Source organism: Dichomitus squalens, assembly GCF_000275845.1.
Source record: "Dichomitus squalens LYAD-421 SS1 unplaced genomic scaffold DICSQscaffold_11, whole genome shotgun sequence".
NCBI classification, from domain to species: Eukaryota; Fungi; Basidiomycota; class Agaricomycetes; order Polyporales; family Polyporaceae; genus Dichomitus; species Dichomitus squalens.
In genome coordinates, this window is record NW_006766893.1 from 780,075 (window position 1) to 801,871 (window position 21,797).

The 21,797-nt window shown below is 54.4% G+C and overlaps 6 protein-coding genes across 6 annotated transcripts; 4 read left to right on the forward strand and 2 right to left on the reverse strand.

The window, feature by feature from the left end:
* Window positions 1–1,719: 1,719 nt before the first annotated feature.
* On the forward strand, window positions 1,720–5,315 carry DICSQDRAFT_59172 (uncharacterized protein; the record flags this gene model as incomplete). The annotated part of the gene is made up of 18 exons (XM_007365297.1): window positions 1,720–2,035; window positions 2,095–2,170; window positions 2,223–2,304; window positions 2,367–2,478; window positions 2,535–2,610; window positions 2,663–2,701; window positions 2,753–2,925; window positions 2,988–3,125; window positions 3,178–3,235; window positions 3,300–3,346; window positions 3,398–3,485; window positions 3,543–3,676; window positions 3,735–3,911; window positions 3,972–4,424; window positions 4,491–4,553; window positions 4,609–4,713; window positions 4,772–5,197; window positions 5,263–5,315. The coding sequence occupies 18 exons, from the start codon at window positions 1,720–1,722 to the stop codon at window positions 5,313–5,315; spliced, it is 2,616 nt and encodes an 871-aa protein (XP_007365359.1).
* A 2,021-nt stretch (window positions 5,316–7,336) lies between these two features.
* On the forward strand, window positions 7,337–9,138 carry DICSQDRAFT_180416 (glycoside hydrolase family 76 protein; the record flags this gene model as incomplete). Its single annotated transcript, XM_007365298.1, has 9 exons — window positions 7,337–7,477; window positions 7,560–7,628; window positions 7,717–7,866; window positions 7,925–7,996; window positions 8,058–8,124; window positions 8,182–8,300; window positions 8,356–8,368; window positions 8,421–8,466; window positions 8,524–9,138. The coding sequence occupies 9 exons, from the start codon at window positions 7,337–7,339 to the stop codon at window positions 8,993–8,995; spliced, it is 1,149 nt and encodes a 382-aa protein (XP_007365360.1). The 3' UTR covers window positions 8,996–9,138.
* Window positions 9,139–9,303: 165 nt separating this feature from the next.
* Window positions 9,304–10,194, reverse strand: DICSQDRAFT_136212 (cytochrome b5). Its single transcript, XM_007365299.1, has 6 exons — window positions 9,859–10,194; window positions 9,735–9,803; window positions 9,618–9,678; window positions 9,547–9,560; window positions 9,409–9,496; window positions 9,304–9,349 (listed from the first exon to the last, which is right to left on the reverse strand). Exons 1-5 carry the CDS (start codon window positions 10,142–10,144, stop codon window positions 9,429–9,431), a joined length of 498 nt encoding a protein of 165 aa, XP_007365361.1. The 5' UTR covers window positions 10,145–10,194; the 3' UTR covers window positions 9,304–9,349; window positions 9,409–9,428.
* A 333-nt stretch (window positions 10,195–10,527) lies between these two features.
* DICSQDRAFT_59246 (uncharacterized protein) lies at window positions 10,528–12,453 on the forward strand (the record flags this gene model as incomplete). The annotated part of the gene is made up of 10 exons (XM_007365300.1): window positions 10,528–10,687; window positions 10,740–10,893; window positions 10,947–11,097; window positions 11,151–11,363; window positions 11,421–11,430; window positions 11,481–11,538; window positions 11,591–11,663; window positions 11,721–11,866; window positions 11,925–12,014; window positions 12,069–12,453. The coding sequence occupies 10 exons, from the start codon at window positions 10,528–10,530 to the stop codon at window positions 12,451–12,453; spliced, it is 1,440 nt and encodes a 479-aa protein (XP_007365362.1).
* A 609-nt stretch (window positions 12,454–13,062) lies between these two features.
* On the forward strand, window positions 13,063–15,407 carry DICSQDRAFT_169681 (uncharacterized protein; the record flags this gene model as incomplete). The annotated part of the gene is made up of 6 exons (XM_007365301.1): window positions 13,063–13,453; window positions 13,540–13,640; window positions 13,695–14,060; window positions 14,179–14,359; window positions 14,991–15,128; window positions 15,202–15,407. The coding sequence occupies 6 exons, from the start codon at window positions 13,063–13,065 to the stop codon at window positions 15,405–15,407; spliced, it is 1,383 nt and encodes a 460-aa protein (XP_007365363.1).
* Window positions 15,408–16,303: 896 nt separating this feature from the next.
* On the reverse strand, window positions 16,304–18,531 carry DICSQDRAFT_59123 (cytochrome P450; the record flags this gene model as incomplete). The annotated part of the gene is made up of 11 exons (XM_007365302.1): window positions 16,304–16,496; window positions 16,576–16,825; window positions 16,900–17,074; window positions 17,133–17,246; window positions 17,301–17,427; window positions 17,484–17,580; window positions 17,700–17,783; window positions 17,851–18,016; window positions 18,080–18,208; window positions 18,275–18,388; window positions 18,445–18,531. 11 exons carry the CDS (start codon window positions 18,529–18,531, stop codon window positions 16,304–16,306), a joined length of 1,536 nt encoding a protein of 511 aa, XP_007365364.1.
* Between the last annotated feature and the right edge of the window lie 3,266 nt (window positions 18,532–21,797).

Sequence of the window (21,797 nt, forward strand, 5' to 3'; positions counted from 1 at the left end):
AGGAACGCAGGTGGGCGAGAAAGTTGAGGAGTGAACATCGCTGGACTGCCGTTGTTCAGAGCTGGAGAACGTGATTTGCTTCGAGCATGGGTGCGACCGAAAGGCATTACCGCGTCCAAGTGGCAAGAATCCAAGCTATCACAGCCGCGAAATTCGAGAGCGATGTGGTGAACGACGAGGGCAAGGACAAATACGTGGTCAACATGACCACGAGCGAGCCGGAGTCTTGGAATAATAAACGCCTGTTTCACATTGATTACACATTTCATTCTCCGAAAATATTTATTAGTTCGTCTGTAAGGAGTACAATAATATATCCTGTAAGTTAGGCCTTCGACGGATTTCAATCGCAGGTACTTATTACAGTACCCCATCACCGCTCGACTGCAAGGCTCGTTCCTTTGACTGCACCACATTCTCCTCCGTTGATTTGCGACAAACATCCATCCATACAAAATCTACATCGTATTATAAAACAGGTGGTACTCTGCTAAACCCGATATAGCGTCGTTCAGCGCTATATCGCCGGTAAAACTTCGCACAGACGCCACCCAGCCCTGAGACTGATAGGCTGAAGTTTCAACGCTAGAGCCTCCGGAAGCTGCTGAAAGATAAGCCCAGACCCCGAGTCGCCCCTCATCGATTTTGTGACAAAATTCAACCCGGACGGACGTGAGCGGGACGGCCTGCTGAAGTATGGTCAGTCAGTCTGGATTAGAGAACCTCCCCCTGATCACCGGTCCAGGAGCAGCCGAATTCTGCCTTCATTTGCTTTCGGACTGTTCACCGCGCGCCCGGTGAGCCTTACCGGGCTTCACAGAGCATTGCGAAATAGGCCGGGGGCAGTCGCGGGACTTCATTGATCCAAGGACCTCCTTATCTACGCGAACCCGCGATTTCGCGTTCGACAACAAGCGATACCGTCATTTGTTACCGTCCCGACAGTTTACCTTCTCACTATCACCACCTCGACCGACTCAATGCTTTGCGCACACCTACCATAATGTCGCGTCATCCTGCCTCAGAGTCGCCGCAGGTTACGTCCATAATGTCGCCCTTCTCACCCCCGCACACAGAGGAAGAAGACTCGCCTGGCATTCGCGATACAGAAGCTTTCTTGCGATTGCAAAGTGGGTCACCCCCTACGCGCTCTGGGTACGTCCTACTGCCTGGTCGCGTGCATGTCCACGCAAAATTACCAGTTGTTCTGACCGCGGATGCTGCACTAATAGGCTGCTTGGCCCGCGAAGCTATGTCACGTCCAGCTCACGCTCGTCAGATCCGAGGCACGTTCCCCTCGCCCTCCACTCGCAAGATACCATTCGCGACAGCACAATGGAGATCTCCAGTATCCCTTTGCACAACTCGTCCTCTGTCGACATCGCGCACTCACAAGGACAAAATTCCGAGGGGTTCATCTTTCCCGACCTCGCGTCCAGCCCTCCGCACGCGCACGCGGCAGACCTCCTGCCCGCATCTGCCGCGTCTTCAGTGATTTCATTGAGACCTGCGGAAGACGTCAGCGACCTCGAGGCCTCCACATCCACGCTCTCTACGCAGCACTCCGGGGCCATGACGCCGCGCGCGCAACCAGGGACGTCGCAACCCTCCGCTCTCTCCCTCCTTTTCGCGCGTCACGACGGCGAAGCTGCTTCAGGTGCAACGCCACCCATCACAGAGTCGCAGCTACCGACGCCCACGGTAGAGCGGCCAGGCGCGATGTGGGGGTCACTGTCCGTGGTACGTGAACAGTCTGTTACGTCCTCGGGCGCATCACATGCCCGCGAAGAACCCGACCGCGAGACCTCGGACGAGAACATGCCCCTCTTGTCAGACCTTGAGGCCAATCACCGGACATATCATACGAATGGTGATTCGCGACCAGAGGCTGTTGGCAAGCGAAGCGCGCGGGGTGCGGTGAAGGACTTCACGGTTCGGATAGCGAGGGAGTCCGCACCCGTCGCGAAGGATGCCTTGAGATCGATACCCGCCGCTATACTGGGCACTCTCCTCAACATCCTGGACGGCGTTTCTTGTGAGTACCTTGTCACGCGACGCGCCCGGTCGGCCTTTCTTTGACGAGTGCGTCATCAGACGGCATGATTATATTCCCTGCTACTGGCGTTTTCGAGCATCTTGGCGGCGTCGGCGTGTCGATGTTCTTTGTGAGGTAGGTTTCGATCACTTTATCATCGGCAGGCTGCTGAAGGAGTTTTGCGCAGCGCCATCGTCTCGCAACTGATATATTCCGCCGGCGCGAGCGGTTTCGCAGGAGCTAACGGGAGTATGATGATTGAAGTCGTGGTGAGTACCATCAGATAATGCACCGTTGACGCATCTCCATCTCCGCTTGTCTCACTTCATAGCCGTTCTTCCATCTCATCGCCAATGGTATCGCGGAGGAGATAGGAGAGGAGAACCCTCGAGCAGTGATCGCGACCACGATGGTTGCCTTCGCATTCTCGTCTATTCTCACGGGTAAGACGAACCTTTGCTTTTACGTTCAGAAATGAATAAGTGACCGACGATCATAGGCTTGACATTCTTCCTCTTGGGAGCGTTACGTCTGGGAACCTTGATCGGCTTTTTTCCACGTCATATTCTAGTTGGGTACGTCCCCTTCCAGTTTGAACACCTGAGCCTATACTGAGAAATCGTATAGCTGCATAGGTGGCGTCGGCGTGTTCCTGGTGATCACAGGGTACGTTCGTCGAATTGAAACGCGTCATATCATAATTGACGTCGTGTGTAGCCTTACCGTGAGCACCCGGATGTCGGATGACGACTTTTCGCTATCACTGGAGACGTTCAAGTACCTCGTCCTGAACGTTGGCAATCTTGTTCTATGGCTTCCCGCATTTGGTCTCGCCGTGCTCCTACGCTTCATCACGCATAAATGGGATCATCAACTCATCTTTCCTATCTGTAAGCGCGTCCCTATTATTTTGCCTAGTAGAGCCGTCGTTCTGACGATTTTCTGCGCACAGATTTCTGTATCATACCCGCAGTGTTCTATATTGTTGTGACTGCCGCAAGGATAAAGCTCGGAGACCTGAGAGAGGCCGGGTGGCTGTTTGATATGAGCACGTCACGCGAGCCGTGGTGGTACTTTTACACGCTCTTCGGTACTGCTATCCTCTCATGTCTTGGAATGGAGGCTAACAGTCACGCGACCAGATTTCGGCGCCATGAATTGGGGAGCGTTTTGGTCTGTCATGCCCACACAACTTGCATTGTAAGCTCTACTTGCACGAACTGCCTAGGTAGGAGAACATGGTACTGAAGGACATCAATTGCAGATTGTTCTTCAACATCCTACATCCGCCACTAAACGTTCCGGCGCTGGGTGAGTATAGGCCACATCAACGAATATTTATGAACCTGAATTTCCGTCCAGCTGTATCATTGAACCATGACGCGAACACAGACAAGGAGCTCGTCGCGCACGGATACTCGAACCTCCTTGCTGGCCTTATAGGCACTGTGTAAGCGTGAACGACGCTGATGTAGCTTCTTCGAGGAATTGATTGATGTCCTTGCAGACCTAACTACCTAGTATATGTCAACACCTTGCTCTTCTACCGGGTAGGCGGTGACACGCGCGTCTCCGGGTTCATGCTAGCAGGCACCACTACACTTCTGCTGCTAGTCGGAACTGGTCCTATCGCATTTATCCGTACGTCGCACCCGAAATATTGAAGCCCATGGAATACTGAACCAATGATAACGGACAGCGGTCATGGTTGTTGGCGCGCTCATCTTCGTCCTCGGTATCGACCTTGTCAAGGAAGCACTCTGGGACACACGGCACCGCGTCAGCCGGATGGAGTACATTACCATCATCAGCATCATGATTGTAATGACGGTGTGGGACTTCGTGACCGGGGTTCTCTTTGGTATCATCGTCAGCTGTACGTTCGTTCTAGTACAGATGCTCCCCTCAGTCTCAATCTGACTTTGCTACTCCGTAGGTTTCTTCTTCGTGGTACAAAGCTCGCAGCGCCAGAGCATCCGTGCCCTCTACAGTGGAGACAGTGTTGTGTCCACCGTGCGCCGGCCCGGCGCTCATCGCGCGTACCTTCGTGATGTGTCGAAGCAGACGACGGTCATGCGTCTGCAAGGCTTCTTGTTCTTCGGTACCATCACACATGTCGAGGACGCTATCCGGGCACTACTCGATGAGCCCGCGTGGCAGCGAACGCCCATACGTTTCCTTGTCCTCGACCTCGCGCTCGTCGCCGGAGTAGATATGAGCGCCGCGGAGGCGTTCGTGCGGGTCCAGAGGCTGCTTGCGAGCAAGAGAGTCGTGTTGGTATTGTGCGGCTTCCCGGTTGACAGCGGTGTTGGACGTGCTCTGAGCAATGTTGGACTGTTCGAAATGGCGGGGGTCGAGTTGTTCGAGACGTTCAGCGGTGCTATTGAGTGTGAGTTGTGTTCGCACTTCCAAGTCATAGTTTGGAGACGCTGATCAGTTCACGCCACGCGCTCAGGGACTGAAAATACCTACCTTCGTGCATGGTTTACTACGCAGAAGACAGAGGTTCTCCCAGTTAGTACGTAAACGATGTGATTGTCCGTGAATGATGCATGAGCCTAAAGGCTTCACAGCTCTTCCCGGCAGGCAGGACGATGCCATCCCCTTCTACGGTTCTGTCATCGACAGTCCGAGACGCGCTGCCCTCGTCGGCGCAGGTTGGCGTACTATCGCACGAGGTCAGTGAATGCGTGTCTGCTTTGCTTCAGTCCATGCCTGATATAATGCCATACACAGATCACTCGCCACCGGACGACCTGCCTGCGCCTGAACCATTCAACACGCTCGTCCGCGCGTTCTCGCCATACGAGCAGATCGATCAGGAGACATTCGCACCGCTGATACCCTACCTGAAGCGGATGTCTGTACCTGAGAGCACCGTGATCTGGGAACAAGACCAGCCTCCCGATGGTCTATATATCGTCGAATCCGGCATTCTCCGTGCGACCTATAACTTTGCCGATCCTACGCCTCCTATGATTGAGACGATGGTACCGGGCACCATTGCGGGAGAGTTGTCCACACTGTCTGGGTTGGAGCGAAACGCAACATGCGTCGTGGAGCGATCTGCTGTACTCTGGAAGTTGTCTAACGAGAATCTCGCCCGATTGGAGCAAGAACAGCCTGAGCTGGCCCGGGTCTTCACGAGATTGATTCTAAAGGGTGAGTGAAGCGTGTTTACAAACCAAAATGGGGTGGTACTAACATCAGCGATGACCTACTTGCAGTGGCCAAGTTGGATTACGATATGCTCATTACGGCGCTGGCGACGAGACAGTAACAGGGCTGGACGGACCTCATATTTATGTCTGTCTAGCCGTTGTCTCCTTGACATTGCATCATCCAGACAATACCACGACGCGAATGGGAAGGAAATTACTATAGCACCTCATCCGGAAGCCTCGCCTACTATAAAGTGCTCTGGGTACTTTTTTAAACAAATGGTAAGTACGTGTATGCAGTGCTGTCCGCGTCAAAGTCAATGCGTCAATGCGTGTCAATGCTATCGATCGACCCCCTACTGACGCGTCAATGACCCGTCAGTGACCCGTCAATCAAACACGTGACCATGAGCCATGCGGTCTAAGGGGCGGTGAGACGCCGGTCAATCCAGACCAAGTCCGACCTACTGTGCACGGTCCTGAACATTATTCCTGCGTCGGGTTGCCCGTGTGGCTCCCCAGGAGATTGTAGTATGATATAGCACCTGTTTAAGTCTGAGTTTGCAAGGTCATCAGTCCAGGTCTCTTCAGCTGAAAGCTTGCTGAGGCCGATCCGACCTGGGGCATCAACCTCCCAGTCATCATTGTGGTCTCTCTTGGTACTCAAGTAGAGAAGGTGCAGATAATGTTGTAAGCTCTACTACATGAAAGTATTTGGAGAAACAGATGACCACAATTGCAGCATACACGGGCTGTATCTCCTAGAGAAAACATTTGGCTCAGGAATATTTGGTGCAACTGAGGGCCGTGAGGGGACGCAGAAAGCAACTGTTTCCGAGGACTTCTGTCTGGTGAAGCAGAATCCGCACGAATATTTTGTTCTGTGCTTCCCCTCTTCATCGACTTTTTGCTGATGCAAACATGTCCAAATCCCTGTCCCGATATGTATGACCACAACTACATTAAATACAAGTCGTAGTTTCTCTCTCTCCAAATACACAACTGTGGACCCAGGTGCACAACTTACGTTCCAGAGGAAGCAGAGTCAATTCATATCCAAGACAAGTCTTACAGGTTCGCACAACTACATATGCAGGCTCGCGACTCGAGTCTGAAGAGCGTGCGGACCGGGTTAGCCGATGACCGGTCCCCGTCATCCCATCCTGGGCCAATCACGATGAGGTTCCCACGATTGATTGACAGGTCCATCATTGACGTGACCTATTGACCCTTTGACTTGACGCATCGACCGACCCCGTCACTGACGGGTCAATGACAACACTGCGTGTATGTACAGGGGGGCAGATGATCGGGAGCACAGGGTAATATTCGGGTATATCTGAGCCTATTGCTACATTAAGAGCCACTCAAAACGTTCATGCTGCAGTCTTACGGGCAGGTTCCTGCTCCGTGCCCCGGCCTTGAACGGCACTTCGTTCGCTAGCTGCGATCTGCCTTGGTGTGTCCTTCGGTGGATCGAAGGCCGTAAAAGAGCAACCTCGGCGGTGAGTTACCTGAATAGAAGTGATGGAGCATGTGCGCAACCGTTGGGATCCACATGCGTTGATGTCACCTTACTAGGTCATTGCCAGGCACCTTACCTGATGATCTCGGTCTAATCTCTGCCTTGCCAGGGAAAACACCTTGCAACCAAGGGCTCAGCATGGCAAACATCTACTGCGAATATTCCTGAGGCCCGGCTAGCTCTGGGCAACCTTTCTGCCTCCACCTCCTTGCTATTTTGGGGGCGAGGGAGCGCTGTGAGGATACAACGGTACTGCCGGTACCGTCGGCTACATGATCCTTCTAATGCTCTTTCCTTTCCATGAACCTCTTGCATCAAAGGGATGTGCATACATCACTCACGGGGGCCGCGAAGCAGCACGTCGCAACACAGGCAGGTCCGTGATACGCGATCATGTGTTTGTTCATGTGCAGTGCGCCGCATGGCCCAAGCAACATTTTGGTAGCTCATGGTGCTGTGTGCTTCGGTGCACAAGGTACCGCAGACAGTTGCACTGAGCTTGATTGAGTGATTTAAACGCAGTCCCCCAACCTCAGGTAGCCGACGCGTCCGCCCTCGTCCCCCGTCGCACCTTTACTCATCGTACTCCCGGCCGACCCCCGTTCCATCGTCAAGATGGTGTTCAACTTCAAGAAGCTCGCGTCAATCGCCACCTTGGTCACGGTGATGTCCACCCTCTGCACATATCCAAGTCCCGTCGCCGCGTCGCCGCTTGTTCCCCGCGCGCAGTGTGCCGCCACTCTCAGCACTGCCGCCGTAAGTGCTCTTGATCGAGGCCGCTGTTTCGCTAACCGACGCGCTCCACTCGCATCGCCACCTCCAACGACGAACGTATTAGAGCGTCGGGTCTCGCTTGCAGAGTAAGTACTGGAACGGGAGCGGATGGGGCATCTTTTGGACCGACGCTGTGAGTGCTCTCTCGCTCATCCGGGATCTACCCTGCTAGTTTAGGGACACAGCTCACTTTGGATGCTCTCGCGGCGTGGTGATGGTAGAACACGATTGAGGACTTCTACAACCTGATGTTGGCGGACGGCTCGACGACCTTCGACGTCGCGGACAACACGCGCATCGGCCAGCTCGCACTCCAGCAAGACCGGAACGCATGGATCTCCGCGCTGAACGGTAGCAACGACGATGCCGGGGTAAGCAACCCTGCCTGGGTTCGACGCGGTACCCGACTGACTCAATCCTTCCCCAAAGTGGATCGTCCTTTCTCTCTGGAAGGTTGCCGATTACCGATCCACCCACGGCCAGAACGCTGCACCATACCTTGTTTGTCTCAATTGTCTGATGTGCCGCGTTTGTCCTCTCCTGAACACCCCCTCGTTTGCAGAATAGCGCGTCCATCGTCTACGACCTGATCGCCGCAGAATGGGACGATTCTGTCTGCGGTGGCGGTGGTGAGTACCTTTGACCGACACGCATATCAGATGAGGTTACTCAATGTCCACTCGCAGTGTGGTGGTCGAGCGCGCACACGTATAAGAACGCGATCACGAACGAGCTGTTCTTGTACATCTCCGCCTCAGGCTACAACCGCTTCGGCAACGCCAACTACCTCGCGAACGCAAAGAAGGTAAAGCGTTGCGCATCATACTACTCGAGCATATGCTAAAGATGAACCTTGATAGACATGGAATTGGCGTAAGTACACCGGACTTGTGATTCGGAGTGATCGTCCTCACCTCGGATGAAGTCCTCAATTCAGGTATCCGTAACTCCCAAGGCCTTTGGAACGACGGGTACGTCGTGAACTACATGCATCCTACGGATTCCACGTGTCTGACGCGTTCTTTCAGCCTGACGAGCTCGTGCGCGAACAACGGCCAGACGACCTGGATATACAACCAGGGCGTTATCGCCTCCGGCCTCGGGGCGCTTTACAAGGCGACGGGCGACTCCTCGCTCATCACGCAGGCCGAGACCACGCTGGACGCGACGATCAACCACCTAACGGTGAACGGCATTCTCAAGGAGAGCTGCGACAACGCCAACCCGACGTCGACATGCGACAACGACCAGGCGATGTTCAAGGGCATCTGGATGAAGCACCTCCAGTTCTATCTCGATAACGTGCCCGACCGCGTATCCAAGTACCAGAGCTTCATCGGGGCGCAGGAGTCGGCGGTGGTCCACTACGGCACCGGCTCGGGCTGGACGGTCGGCAACGTGTGGTACGCGCCGAGCAACGGCGGCTCGCTCTTTACAGCGGAGACTCAGACTTCTGGGCTTGCTGCCCACGTCTCCGCCGCGAAGTACGGCCCGTGCTGATGGGTAGGGAGCGATGGAAGCAACCTACGAGGCGACTGTGCCATGAGAGGACCTGGAAAATCTGTAGATGTAACTTGATACCCTGGCGTAGGAATGTAGCGTAGCTCTTCCAAACAGTACGAAGGCAAACACAGGCATATACCTCGAAGGGTTGAGGGCAATCCGCATTCCAAAGCGTCTGACACACGCTATCATACTCATCCCCGATTCTGTCGGTCGCGATGGCCAGTAACGGCAATGGTTCCTCGCGCAGCACGCTGCTCTGGAGCATAAATGCAGCACAGTGCTTTTTCACTTGAAGTATCCGATGAAAATCCACCCAGAATCATTGATAGCAATAGCATACAACTACAACTTTCCTCGGTATGATATCGGTAAGGCTGACATTGGATAGAGCGAAGGGTGTAACTCACAGCAAGATGAAAACTTACGTTCAGATAGCATCGTTCTCCACCAGCTTCCCGCAAACGATGTACTTGCTCGAGAAATGCTCCATCCATCCTGCGTGACAGTTAGTAAGCGGGCCTGAGATGCTAAGCGCGCGGGCGTACCCTTCATGTTTTCGCTGCATAGAGGGTTGAAGTCAGCTATGTGCAGTTATGAATATAACGAGCGTACGCACATCTCTTCGGGCGTAAGATCGTCGAGCTTGTCGAGGGGTTGGTCTATGGGAGTGAGCATCTCTGCGCTGCCCGTCAGTACCTCTCCTCAACGCGATACGCACGAACGAGGAGCCCACCCTCATCAAACGACTGCTTCGCCATTCCGCGCGACGCGTCGCGCCCGGCGAAGTTGGCATACATGCCGTCTACCAGACGTCAGTTACTACATGCGCTGGAGTCTTTCACACAGAAGTCACTCACTAGGTCCGTAAAAATTCCTCCCCGCCGTCACATCATACACCACGCCCTTGATCGCAAGCAGGATACGCTTGCCGTCCTCGCCGTTGTAATAAGCGAGGGTCTTCGGGGTGAAGGTCTGGTATAGGAGCGTGGGTGGGTGCGACTTTGGCATCCATGTGTAGCCGTTCTTGAACTCATTGGGAACGGTCTGAGGCACTGAGTTGGAGGGAAAGAGGATCCTCTGGATGGAGTAGAGAATGTAGAGCAGGAGAGCAGTGTTGACTGGGGTTCCGAGGTCGAACGCCATCTTGCAATGCGAATCTCGAGAGCGGGGATAGTGGCAGGTGTCAGGAACGACGGGGATAGTGGGAACCAGTGGACCGCCGGCGTAGTCCTCCTAGACGCCTTTGCGCATCGTCGTGATCGGCGGGTCAAGCGAGGCAAGCGCGGGCCGCAGGTTTTCTCCGTCGTCCATTGCCCGGTCTCGCTTGCTGGTCACGATGTCCTGGTCATGCAGCTCCAATTGTCACCAGTCCTCGATATTTCGTCAATCACGGGGAGCGTGGCCCGCTTCCTCGCACTTCTGCGACATACGGGACTGCTCAAAAGGCGGGGCGGAAGGACAGAATGGGGTCAACGACTCGCAGGAGACTCCAACTCCCATTTTGAGTCGCTATATGCGCGAAGATGATGCTTCTCGGCGTATTGGGTGCGCTTCTCTGTCTCTCGGCGGGAGTGTATGGGGCTAGTCTCCGTGTGCTGGACGTTACGACGCTTGGAGTCGACCCCAACACGACCAATCACCTCAACGGCGAGTCGTTCCAGCAAGACGCGCTGGTGACCTTCAATGGTGAGTACATATTGTCAGAAGATGTTGACTTTAGTGGCTGAACACGTCTCAGGCTACCAATACGCTGCATTCTACGTGTCGGACGCATCCAATGCCTCCGTGAGACACCCCAGCCTCGCTCGTCGAGCCCTCACAGGGAGCAACATAACCTGGGAGACCTTCTCGTTCCTGGACTACAACCAGACCGACGATGATGGACATAATATGTGTGTCGGTACCTCCATGAATGTAGACATGACGTGGGGCTGATGCCTCGCAGCATTTCGCTAGGGATCTCCCATGGAGACGGAACCTTGCACCTTGGCTGGGATCAGCATGACAACGACCTGACCTACCGTATTTCGCGGACTGGAGTTGCAACCGCCCCTACGGAGGTCGACTGGTCTGCAGACCTGTTCGGCCCAGTCCTGGTACGTGCTCTATACCAGAAGCATTGCATCGTTTCAACTGACATGCGGTTCAGGACCAACTGCCGGGTACCGAGTCCCTCGACAAGTCCGTGTACTTCATCAACGTCACATATCCCCGGTTCCTTTCCCTGCCATCTACAAAAGTCCAAGCCGGCGGTGCAGACCTCTTGTTCGAGCTGCGTGTTGGCCGTTCTGGACTCGGAGATGATTGGCTGTACAAGTATACCCCTAATCAGGGATGGAGTCTTATCGGCAGATACCTGGAGGTAAGACCTCGCCAGTGTCCTTAAGCATCTAATCACCTAATGAATGTATTTCCCTAGGGCGTTAATAGTAAGTTGACTGCCTCGCTCCGTTGTGTGCGTCGCTCACGGCATCCCTAGACAATGCCTACATCAACGGACTCGATTTCGATCCCACCGGCGTCCTGATCGCCACATGGTGAGGCGTCTTGCCCGAACTGACCCAAGTAGTGATGCTGATGCATTCACAGGACCTATCGCGACTACGTCAACGATGTAGGTCAAAATGTCGCAGTGGAGGCGGGCCCCAACGGTCCTGAGAACGTAAGTGCACGCTCGCGTGATCCCGCTACCCACAGACTTACGATGAACCCTTCGCAGAACCACGATCTCAATTTCGCGTTCAGCCCGGATCTCGGCGAAACTTGGCAGAACAACTGGAACCAGACCATTGCGAACCTTACTGCCGAACAGCCTATCCTGCCCGTCTCAGCTGGCATTGTTATATTTGGCATCCCGAAGTACGGGTGAGTAGTCGAGACCGGTGGGTCTCCCTTGCGACGCCAAGTGCTTACGCGGTGGCAGAGGCATCCTGAACCAGGAGGCTCAGACCGTCGACAGTCAAGGTCGCGTTCACGTTCTGAACCGTGAGAACACAACGGGTACCGAGCAATGGTCAGCTATCTCCCACTCATGCATCTCCACGCAGCCTGACTCCGCTCCGTCTAGGTATCATTACTGGCGCAGCACGACCCAGCACTGGACACGGACCGCGCTCCCGCCCCCGTCCGAGCTGCAGACGATCAACAACATCACCGGTACGCCCACCGTCATCGGCAAGCGCGGCAAGATCGTCGCCCCGCCTCAGTCTTCGTCTCACTCGCTCCTGCTCATCCTGCCGGACAACGCGGCGAACTCGACCGGGTTGAGCATCCTCCGCAGCACCGCCGCGGGGCACTTCCGCGACTGGGAGGTCGTGTGGGAGGCTGCGAGCGGGAATGCGTGGGAGCCGCTGTTTGACCGGTATAGGTTGGAGGAGGACGGGGTGTTGAGCTTGTTCGTGGTGAACGGGACCGCGATCCAAGTCGTGGACTTTGATTTGAGCGGCGTTTGAGCTTTGCGTTTCGTCTCTGCTGACCGCAGGGCTGTGTCAAACCTCTTGTCACCCCACGGTTGCGCTCGCGTGTTGACTTGTGCCCATCGCCAAGAGATGAGAGAGGAGTGGTTGAGAGAGGGGCCTCTGCTCGTCATGCCTCGCGTTGAGGACACACTCAAACGGCCTATTCGTCGTGATGGGAAGGCATGTGGGTATCGAAAGTCCTGTTTTATGCGCTCACTTCGTTGGACACAGTTACTGGAATTTGAAAGCATTCTCCTCTTAATCATGAGACGGGGTGCCCGCACGCGGACATCGCGCTGCGTACTTGGACTGACTTCGCCGCGGCTCGTTCCACAGGGTCGCCCATGGTGCCACTTGGCAGAGCACAGCCGGTTGTGGAAGTTCTTCCATCTGTCCTCGAGCATGCAGAATTGGCAAAGCGGGGATCAGATGTCAAATTGCAACATCGAGCTTCTCACGCGCCGACAACTTCAGGGAGGCACTCCCAACACTGAACGCCTTCGAAAGCAGAAGCGCCGGACGTCATCTGACCACGCTGGCGTTAGAGCCTCCGTCGCTTCCATGAGACTCACTCCGTATCCGGAACACATGCACGTCTCAAGCATGGCTCCAGATGCTCACAAGCCACAAGAAGCGTTTGGAGGCTCGGGCGTTGAAACTTCAGCTCGCACGGCCGTGCGCGTGGTCATCTGCCTGGTGCCGGAAAAGGCCGACGAAATCTCGCAGGAAGCCTCGGGCACCATAAGCACGGAAATATATAGGCAATTCGCCCAACGTGAACTGGGCCGGCGAAGGAGCCTTCAGCCCCACCAATTTCCGTGTATATGCGAGCCTGTTCCTCTTCCTAGGTTCCGCTTCCTTGTTCCCTTCTTGACGCGCGATTCTGGCTCCCCACCATCGTCCGCACTGCGGCCGTCTAGCCCCCGCTTTCCACGCCCTGCTGTCGGTTCAATACTGACGGAAGATGCGTTGCTTGAGCGCGATCCTAGTCCTGGTGGGTGTCCTAGTCCATACTCTTGGTACGTTGGCTTCTTGTATATTGGGCTATCCAAGTGCTAACTAGCTCCTTTCGTGTGCTAGTAGTTCCCGCACTTTCAGCCGGTACAGGTGATCCCATAAGCGCCGGCGGGATTGGAGAGGATGTCGCATTACCAGACATGATTGGGCGTTTCAAGCGCGCGGTACGTAGTTTGCCAAGACAGTGTTCTGCACTCGCACTCAACGTCGAATCTAAGATCTTCGCGCCTTCAGGGGCAACGACTACGACCACCACCCAGACCGCGGCCTTGTCTACGTCTCCTGCTACCGTGACGTCATCAACCACCACGACCGAAACCACTGATAGCGCGACCTCATCCACAACAGCCGCGTCCTCCTCAAATCCCCCCACGACGCAGACTGCCAGCTCAAGCACCCCAGTCACCAGCCCCAGTACCACCACATCCCACGCGACATCTGGTTCTAGCAGCGCGATCTCCAGCTCAGCTCCTCCCAGCACTGAACCAAGCACTAGCGGTGGAGCCGGGACGGTCACCATCCAGACAACCGCTGCTACGGTAACTGTCGGAGGATCCGAGACCGTGCCAGTGGTGACCAGCGTTGTAAGTCGCATCTTTTGCCCTTGCCACACCATCTGTCCCACGTGGCCCTCCGAGCCCACACTCCGTCGCTCCCGGACTGTCTTCGCTTACGATTCCTCTCCGTTTTCCCTGTGCACAGACGACAGTTGTCTCCTTCACGATCACCGCGTCACCTTCCCTGTCCGACACCTCCACAGCACCAGCTGTCCCCTTCCCCGGTTCGAGTGGCGGGTCGGTAATTGTGGTCACCCACACGTCGCTGAGCCTGCCACCTACATCGAGCGCGTCGGATCTGCCGACGAACGGCGCAGCTGCCCTTAGTGAGGTCGCTCTTGATAGGAGAGTTGTTGCCGGGTTTGTCTTTGGGGTTGCGTTTTTGCTTTGTGTTCGCGTTTAGCTTCGTGGTACGTTCCGTTGCTGAGCGGAAAACTTGCGGGACTCCGTGTTCTGACACTGCTCCCTCCTTTTTCTGCCCTTAGCTCACGGACTCGAGGGTGAACGCGACTTCTGGTACCATACCCCCTGGACCTATTCATGTTTATCCTGTTCGTCGGCAATATACCCTGTTTCTGTTTCCTTCATGTCTCGCATTGGAGCATCGCAGCCGACTTGGACCCCTACCTTTCTTCTACATCCTCGGCGGCCATCGCGCCATCGTTGGCTTCATGAAGAGGATGATGTTCTATCGATCTATCCTGGGTTCAAGCTTGGACTCTGTCTGGCAGGATAATCATTTCATTCTCAATCGATCGAGACTTCGATGGTTTTGCTTTTGATATGTGAGCGCGTTCTCCTGGGCGGGACGACCAATGCTTCTCATCTCATCGGGGTATGGCAGCTCGGACATTCGAGGTTGACCTGCTGACATAGTCGAGATACGAATCCGACTGTAATGGCTGACTGTTGTCATACATGTTGCGGTCAGCCGCTGAACTTCTCCTATAATCATAGCGCATCTCTCTGAGCCGCTGCACTACGCTTCTTCCAGATCCCTCTCTGCACCACTCTTCGTGAAGATGGTCATGATCCACACCTACGCTGCTCTCTTCGCTGTCTATCTATCGACGTATGCCGGTGTCGGCGCAGCCAGTAAGTGTTCGTTGTCCCCTCCTGCTCCGTGCATCACGCTCAAGACCGCTTGCACGCGTTCTGCAACTTTCAGGCGTTTCCAGGATAGCAGACCACGGGCATATAGCCAACACGTCTGCAATTGCGTCCGCCTTGCCTTCGGACGTGACCGCGAGTGCGCACGCCCATCTCGGTCCAGACCCATTCGTCAAGCACACAAGCACACATCGGTCAGCCGCAACTTCTGCTTCCACAAGCAAGACCCGGGGCCCACATGCGTCAGCCGCACTCGCTGCGTAGGCTTTGATGCCCGTACTTACTAGAAAACGGTGAGTCCGAGCTTAGGGAGGGCCAGCGAAGGGGAGACGGGGTGTAAGATTTAGGCTGAAGCCTTCTATCTGTGTTCAAGGCATTGGAAATCCCGACGTGTTGGCGACTGCAGAACGAGATATTCTGGATGATTGCGCTGCGACTGTGTAGGATTGGGTCTGTTGAACACCAGCCGAGATGTAGTGAGGACGGACTCTCTTTAATAGCCCCTTCCTATGACTCGATAGGTTTTGCTGTGTATGGATCACTTCGATGGTGTCGATTCTGCAAAGGAACACGTATTTGTGCGTATTCGTATTGATCAATGTACTCGTGGGCGACCTCGCTGTAGACGCGCACCTTCGGTGAGCAGCGTGGCAAGGTAGGTGCGCGCGCTGTTAGGTTGTTTACGAGGGGTGCTGCGATAAATGCTATTGGATGAGTTTATCATGATTGTTCTGAGATCAACGGTGTAGCAGAGAGGTTGACTGGCAATCCCGAGGAATAGGTTCATTTGTGAGTCTGCTCTATGTGTATCCGATGAATGAGCGCATAGTTTGACGTAGACCACTAGCCTGGACCAGACTTCGCATGAGATACAGCCGTCCACGTAAGGCCTAGCTTCGAGGTCCACCCTCAAGTTTACATCAAATTGAGATGATGACATTGACATTGACATCGCAAGATAGGACGGCCGTGTCAGGATAAGCCGGGTAGTAAGGAGAGCACTCATGCTGGCGATGGAATCATCTGGCATATACTATAGTACAGCTGAATCAAATCCCTTCACGTCATCTGGACATCGTATAGATAGCCCGTCTAGAAATGGAGACATGGTCCTACGCAGAAAGACACTATAAACCCGTACGACGAACATAGCTTCAAAATCAACAGACGGCGCGCTTCCTCAGCTGGATGGTCCCGCCAATAGGAGGAAGGACAGCCAGGGAGACGTAGACGTTCGGGGGCCTCTGTGGTCTAGAACAACAGTCCTCGGTTTCGGGGAGTTTGAAGTCGTAGTTAAGAATGATGTACGAGAGGACCGCCTTGAGTTGGTTCGCGGCGAAGTGCCGCCCTGGGCTGCGATACAGATGAATGGATGGATCAATCACTTGTTAGTTCCGTCAAGGATTTGTTGAAGACGAGGAAGAAGCCTCACCAAGCAAGTTGGCCATGTCCAAACGCTATGTACTCTGAGGAGGTACTGGCAAACTGGAGTCTCGCAGAGCCCTCGGAGCCGTTGGCTTCGCGCATGCGCGCAAAGCGAAACGGCTCGAAAATCTCTGCGTTCGGGAGACGCCCGTTATCGTAATGCGTCGGATGTGCAGCAGCGCCTAGGAGAGTGCCCTTGGGAATGAACATGCCGTTGGCGAGCACGATGTCTTTCATAGCGATTCGCATCATGGAGGCTGTCAGGCGGTCGATGTCAGGCGCGGCGTGGGACGTATGGTCAGCCTTAAAGAAAAAGAGGAAAAGTACACACCGAGGGTAAATCCATTGTAACGCTGGGACTCCCGAAGAAGGCTGTCAAGCTTCCACATCCTGGCGAAGGAGGACATCGTCCATCCTTCAGTTTCAATACTGGCTTCGATCTCCTCCCGAAGCGGACCGAGGAGCTCTGGTTGTTCGGCAAGATGGTACAGTACGTGAGTGATGCTCTGTCAGAGTGAAGCTGCTTCAGCAGGAAGTGAACAGAGAACGGCAAGAGATACATACACTGGAGGAAGTGTGGATGGCGGCTAGGTTCAACAATAACAATCTCTCCACAATGTCTGCATCAGACTCCTGTTTGGCAACCGCTTTGTCCATAATCCATTGCAAGACATCCTCCTAACACGAGCCATCAATCCACCTAGGTTCCATATAGCAAACACGGCTTCCTACCGGTTTGTCAGGCCAATCTGTGCCGAGCTCTTGCATGGCCGTCCGGCGCTCCTGGATGATCGGCCGGAGGTGCCGTAGAGCACGCTCGGTAGTCCGTCTCACTTTGCTGACGATTGGAGCTGCAATTCTACCGAGATCCATTATCAGAGGATAGTAGCGCACACATGAAGTATGGCTACTGACGGTTTGAGAATGTCAGGGAAGAGGAAAAGCACAGTTCCGGCTTTGACGATCTCGACGGCAAATTGGACGGAGACATCATTGTATTCTTCATTCAGGCCTGTGGGTTAGACGCATATGAGATCTCAGTTCCAACATTCCTTGCAGGAGCGCGGGATAAGATCAGAATAGGGTTGAAGAAGCAGCTTGTTCTAATCGACGTCTCCCAAGTGTACGTACATAATGGTGATCCGACAAATACACGGTTGCTTGTGCGCGCTACGACTTTCAAGGCGGCTGCTAGGACATCAACACTAGTCCACTCTTTTCCCAATTGTCAATCATGAGATGAGCGAGATCCGGCATAGGAATACGAGCGGCACGCACGCACCATGATCCGTAACAGGCATATATTTCTGTACCGTTGGGGGGACCTCTTCAATCAAGCTTGGCATTACATTTGGAAGCAGCCGGTTCTGAAGTTTCTCCTTCACGACGACAACATGGTACGGATCATCTTGCATCTTCCGACCAACGGTGTACTTGTACTGTAGTAACTGACAGGAAGGTCAACGAGAGGGGCTCACAAAACATCTCATGAGAGAACTAGGAGGACATACCGTTTGGACAGTCTCCGTGAAGGACAATTCGTCTTCCGGCCGTCTCCTGATGTCTTCGATCATCTTTGGACCTGAGATAATGACCATCCATCGATCTAGTAGCGCAACTTTGAAGGCAGAGCCATAATACTGAGAGATAAGCGGCAAGTGGTTCAGAAACACGGTCTGTCGGGAAGGAAGGAGAGAGGGATGTACTTGTCTGTAGCCCTCCTGGAGGGTCTCCCTCCCGCGCCGAATGAAGGAGAGCGCAGCGAGATACGACAACCAAGTCGAACTTGAGAATCGCCCAGCAGTGGGGATGTCATTTAGCTGAAAGCAGTCCACTTAGCCGCACTTGACTATGTATGCGTGCACGTATCACTCACCGGATTGATGTTCCACCTGAAGATAACGATTCCAAACAATATACCGACACAGACAAACGCCCAGGGCTGACCTTGAGCTTGATCCATCGTTTCGGAAAGGGAAGGGGGTACGAGCCGTACAAGAGCAGCGATGGAAAGCAAAGCCGTCGAGCTTATATATCCATGCATATTGGCGCCTTTACACAGGGGGCTTGTCGGTCCTTGGTGATTGGTCTGGAGTCCACGAGGCCTATCTTGGTCAAGTTGAGGCACCCTGCTGCCGACAAACCCTATCGCAACCTGGGCAGGGATATCCCTGCATTCTTCCAGCACAACGTGTACGGCTTCGCCGGTTTGTAACGGAAGCGTGTTGTTCAAAGGACGTCTCCGGAGTTCCGTAGGAGCTGAACCTGAAGAGCCGATCGGCGTGCAATGAGTCGTACGCGGGTGTCACGCACATGAAGGTTTGACCCTATTCAGCATCGGAGGAGAGGGTCGAACGAGTGCTTGTCAAACCATCGCTGACAGGGAAGTGCTTGAGTACCTGAGCGATACGCTCATTCATGAGCAGTGCCATAGAAGGGGATGGGGGACGTCATACTTGTCTTCGTGCAAGGATGCGCAACGTCGACCGAGGACCTCCGGCGATACCGGAGTTAGCAATTCCCCCAATGATAGCATGGACCAACTCCGCAATGCTTACAGTAGTTTGAGAAAATAGTTCGCTATTCGTTGAAAGCAACGCTCCGTCCATCGATTGCACGACTGAGAAAAACCTTGTGTGGGCGCATCGCCGTACCAATCGGAAAGTCAGCCAAGGCGTCTTCAAATTTCATATGGTCGCCTAGATAGACCTCTTCGTGATCTTCACGAACCGTGACACATTCGTCTGTGAATCATGTCTGTACCGCTGACATGAAGGAAGTGAGATGATATCACTGTATTGAGAATGTACCATGTAGCATGCACAGGCTTCGTTATCGTAGCAGCTGCCTCAAATGGATCAGCAATACGACCGGCTTCGGGCGTTAGTGCGCTCTTCTGTTTCCCCACCAAAGTCCTTCAGTTGCTCGGCACAGAAACATGGCGTAAGGATGAGCGATATGACGCTAGTGGATGCTATGGTCAGCCAGCCCTCCTACTAGCGTCATCAGTACGTACCCTGCTTCGGATTACAACGGGGTCCATACTCGAAATTCAGCGCCATTTCTCAAGCGCCGCTAACTTCGCCATGGTGTTGGGTCGATATCGTGACAGTGATTTCACACATCAGTCGAGTCCTTGAGATCTGCCCACTTGATGATATCCACCGGAGAGACGGAGGAGGTGTGTGGTGGCAATAGTGAAGGACAGAGGGGATGCACAGCCACCGACGCTGTCGCGGCAAGTCCTCGCCGACCTCCCTCCTAAGTTCTTGGGACCCCACAACTTGATTTGGCGAAGCATTTTATAGTCACCTACTATCGAGAGCGAAGGCGCGAGGCAAACCGCCACGCTCCGCGCACAGCTTGCGAGATACAACGTTACTAAACAACAACCGGTGGTACAACGGAGCTCGTGCCGCGCCCTGGAGATAGGGAGGCTGGGTCGCGCGTCGCGAGTTATACATAGTTGAAGATACCTACCCAACTAGTGTAGTGAAGTGGAGTAGCTTTCGGAACATCTAGAGGGAGATAGGGACAACTAGGATAGCTATTCAGGAGAGAACTACTGTATGCATGTCTATATCAGTAGAAGATGCAAGCTGGAGATAGCGCACAGATAGGGACTAGTTGTGGGGATAGATGGAGGGATGAAGGGTAGCAGAAGAAGATGAGAAGGGTACGGCCAGAAGGAACAAATGGACGGTTGCTGTTCCGTTGACAGTGCGCGCTGCTCGGGCCTTGCCCGCAGAATTCGACGCCGCGGCGCCACGGAGCTTATACTGCCCAGTCATCGCCTCTGGACGTTGATGGAGGTCCAGATACGTGGCTGAGTGAGCCCCAAGGGAACAAACCGTCGACGAGGGATCTGTCTAATGGGAGCCCCCAACGTGCATGACGGGTGGGGCGCTGTGCAGCACGAGGTCTCCATGGCGGATGAGGTACTTCCGGGCGCCATGTAAGACAGGAGCGCGGCATTCTTGGGGAGGCCATCGAACACGTCCTTCATCGCCCAAGTGCCGTCCGCACGCCCTCGATTTCGAGACATTTGGCCGAGGACGAATCGAAGTTGACGCAGCCGAGAGAGCCGCAAGACGCCATGTAGGTCATGAGGCGACGGACTTCGTGGGGCTACTACAAAGAGGGAGATGAGTAGACATGAAAGCCGCCGAGATATAGAAGACGAAGACAGAGAGACGCACGTCAATACCGGCACTGCTGGCTAACCTGAAGTTGATGCTGCCGGCGTTAGCGGAAGCGATTTCTGCGACCTGCCGAGCACCTTGGCAGCAAGTCGGATCCGCGCTCGACGTTTTATGGACAGGGACTGAGTCGATACTCTTGATCGGCGACTGGTCCGTACGTAAACGCACTGGCAGGAGGCATTCATTCAGTACAAACTGGAGGGAGACCGTGACGAGGGGACTTATCGCTGTTGCTGTTGAGAGCGATGTTCTGGTACATCTCCCCATAGACTAAGATGGTGACTAAGGCATGGTCTGCGACAAGCAAGGAGGGAGAGGAAACCAGCCAAGAAAGCATTCAGGTTGTCAGCGAGCGCGCGTAGTGGCGACGCAAAAGTCCGAGAGGCGCCTAAGATGCGTTGGGCGGACTCCAAAAAGCACATGTTTTCGTGGGGAATAACGAACCATTGGGTCCTGCAATACTCTGGCCTAGGAAGCAGGGAGGATTCGACGCTCACTAGTCGTTTCGTTTCACACATACCGCCCTCTCGTTCTCCAGTCTCGCCTAGGTGGGACCCATCATAGCAGAGAGCTGACGAACCGTAGGACGCAGACGGTGGCGGAGGGACATTTTTCCGAGTCGAATGAGGGATATTGATATGTTCTGCAGGCGGTGGCCAGTCTGCCATGATCACGGGTCGTGTGAGCCGGCCTCGGGTCCGGCAGATACCTGTACGGGTACGGGTCGTACTTCGGTCAATCCGATCAGAATTTGCACTCGACAGAGCGTACCGGCAAAGCCGTCGACGAGGCGCAGCTTCGTTATGCTGTGATAGCGAGGGCCTCGTAAATTGAAGTAACACAGCACAGGTGTTCTTCGTGCGTCGAACCTGGACATCCAACGACCACCGCCGGGAATATCAGCGTGAGCAGCCACTGAGAACCACTGTATATTCCCGAGGAGAGGGGCTGTGAAGAATGGTAAAGAATACCCGATAACCGCATTGGTGCTGCTGTTCGCGATTGGGCTCTTGTCGCAGCAATGGCT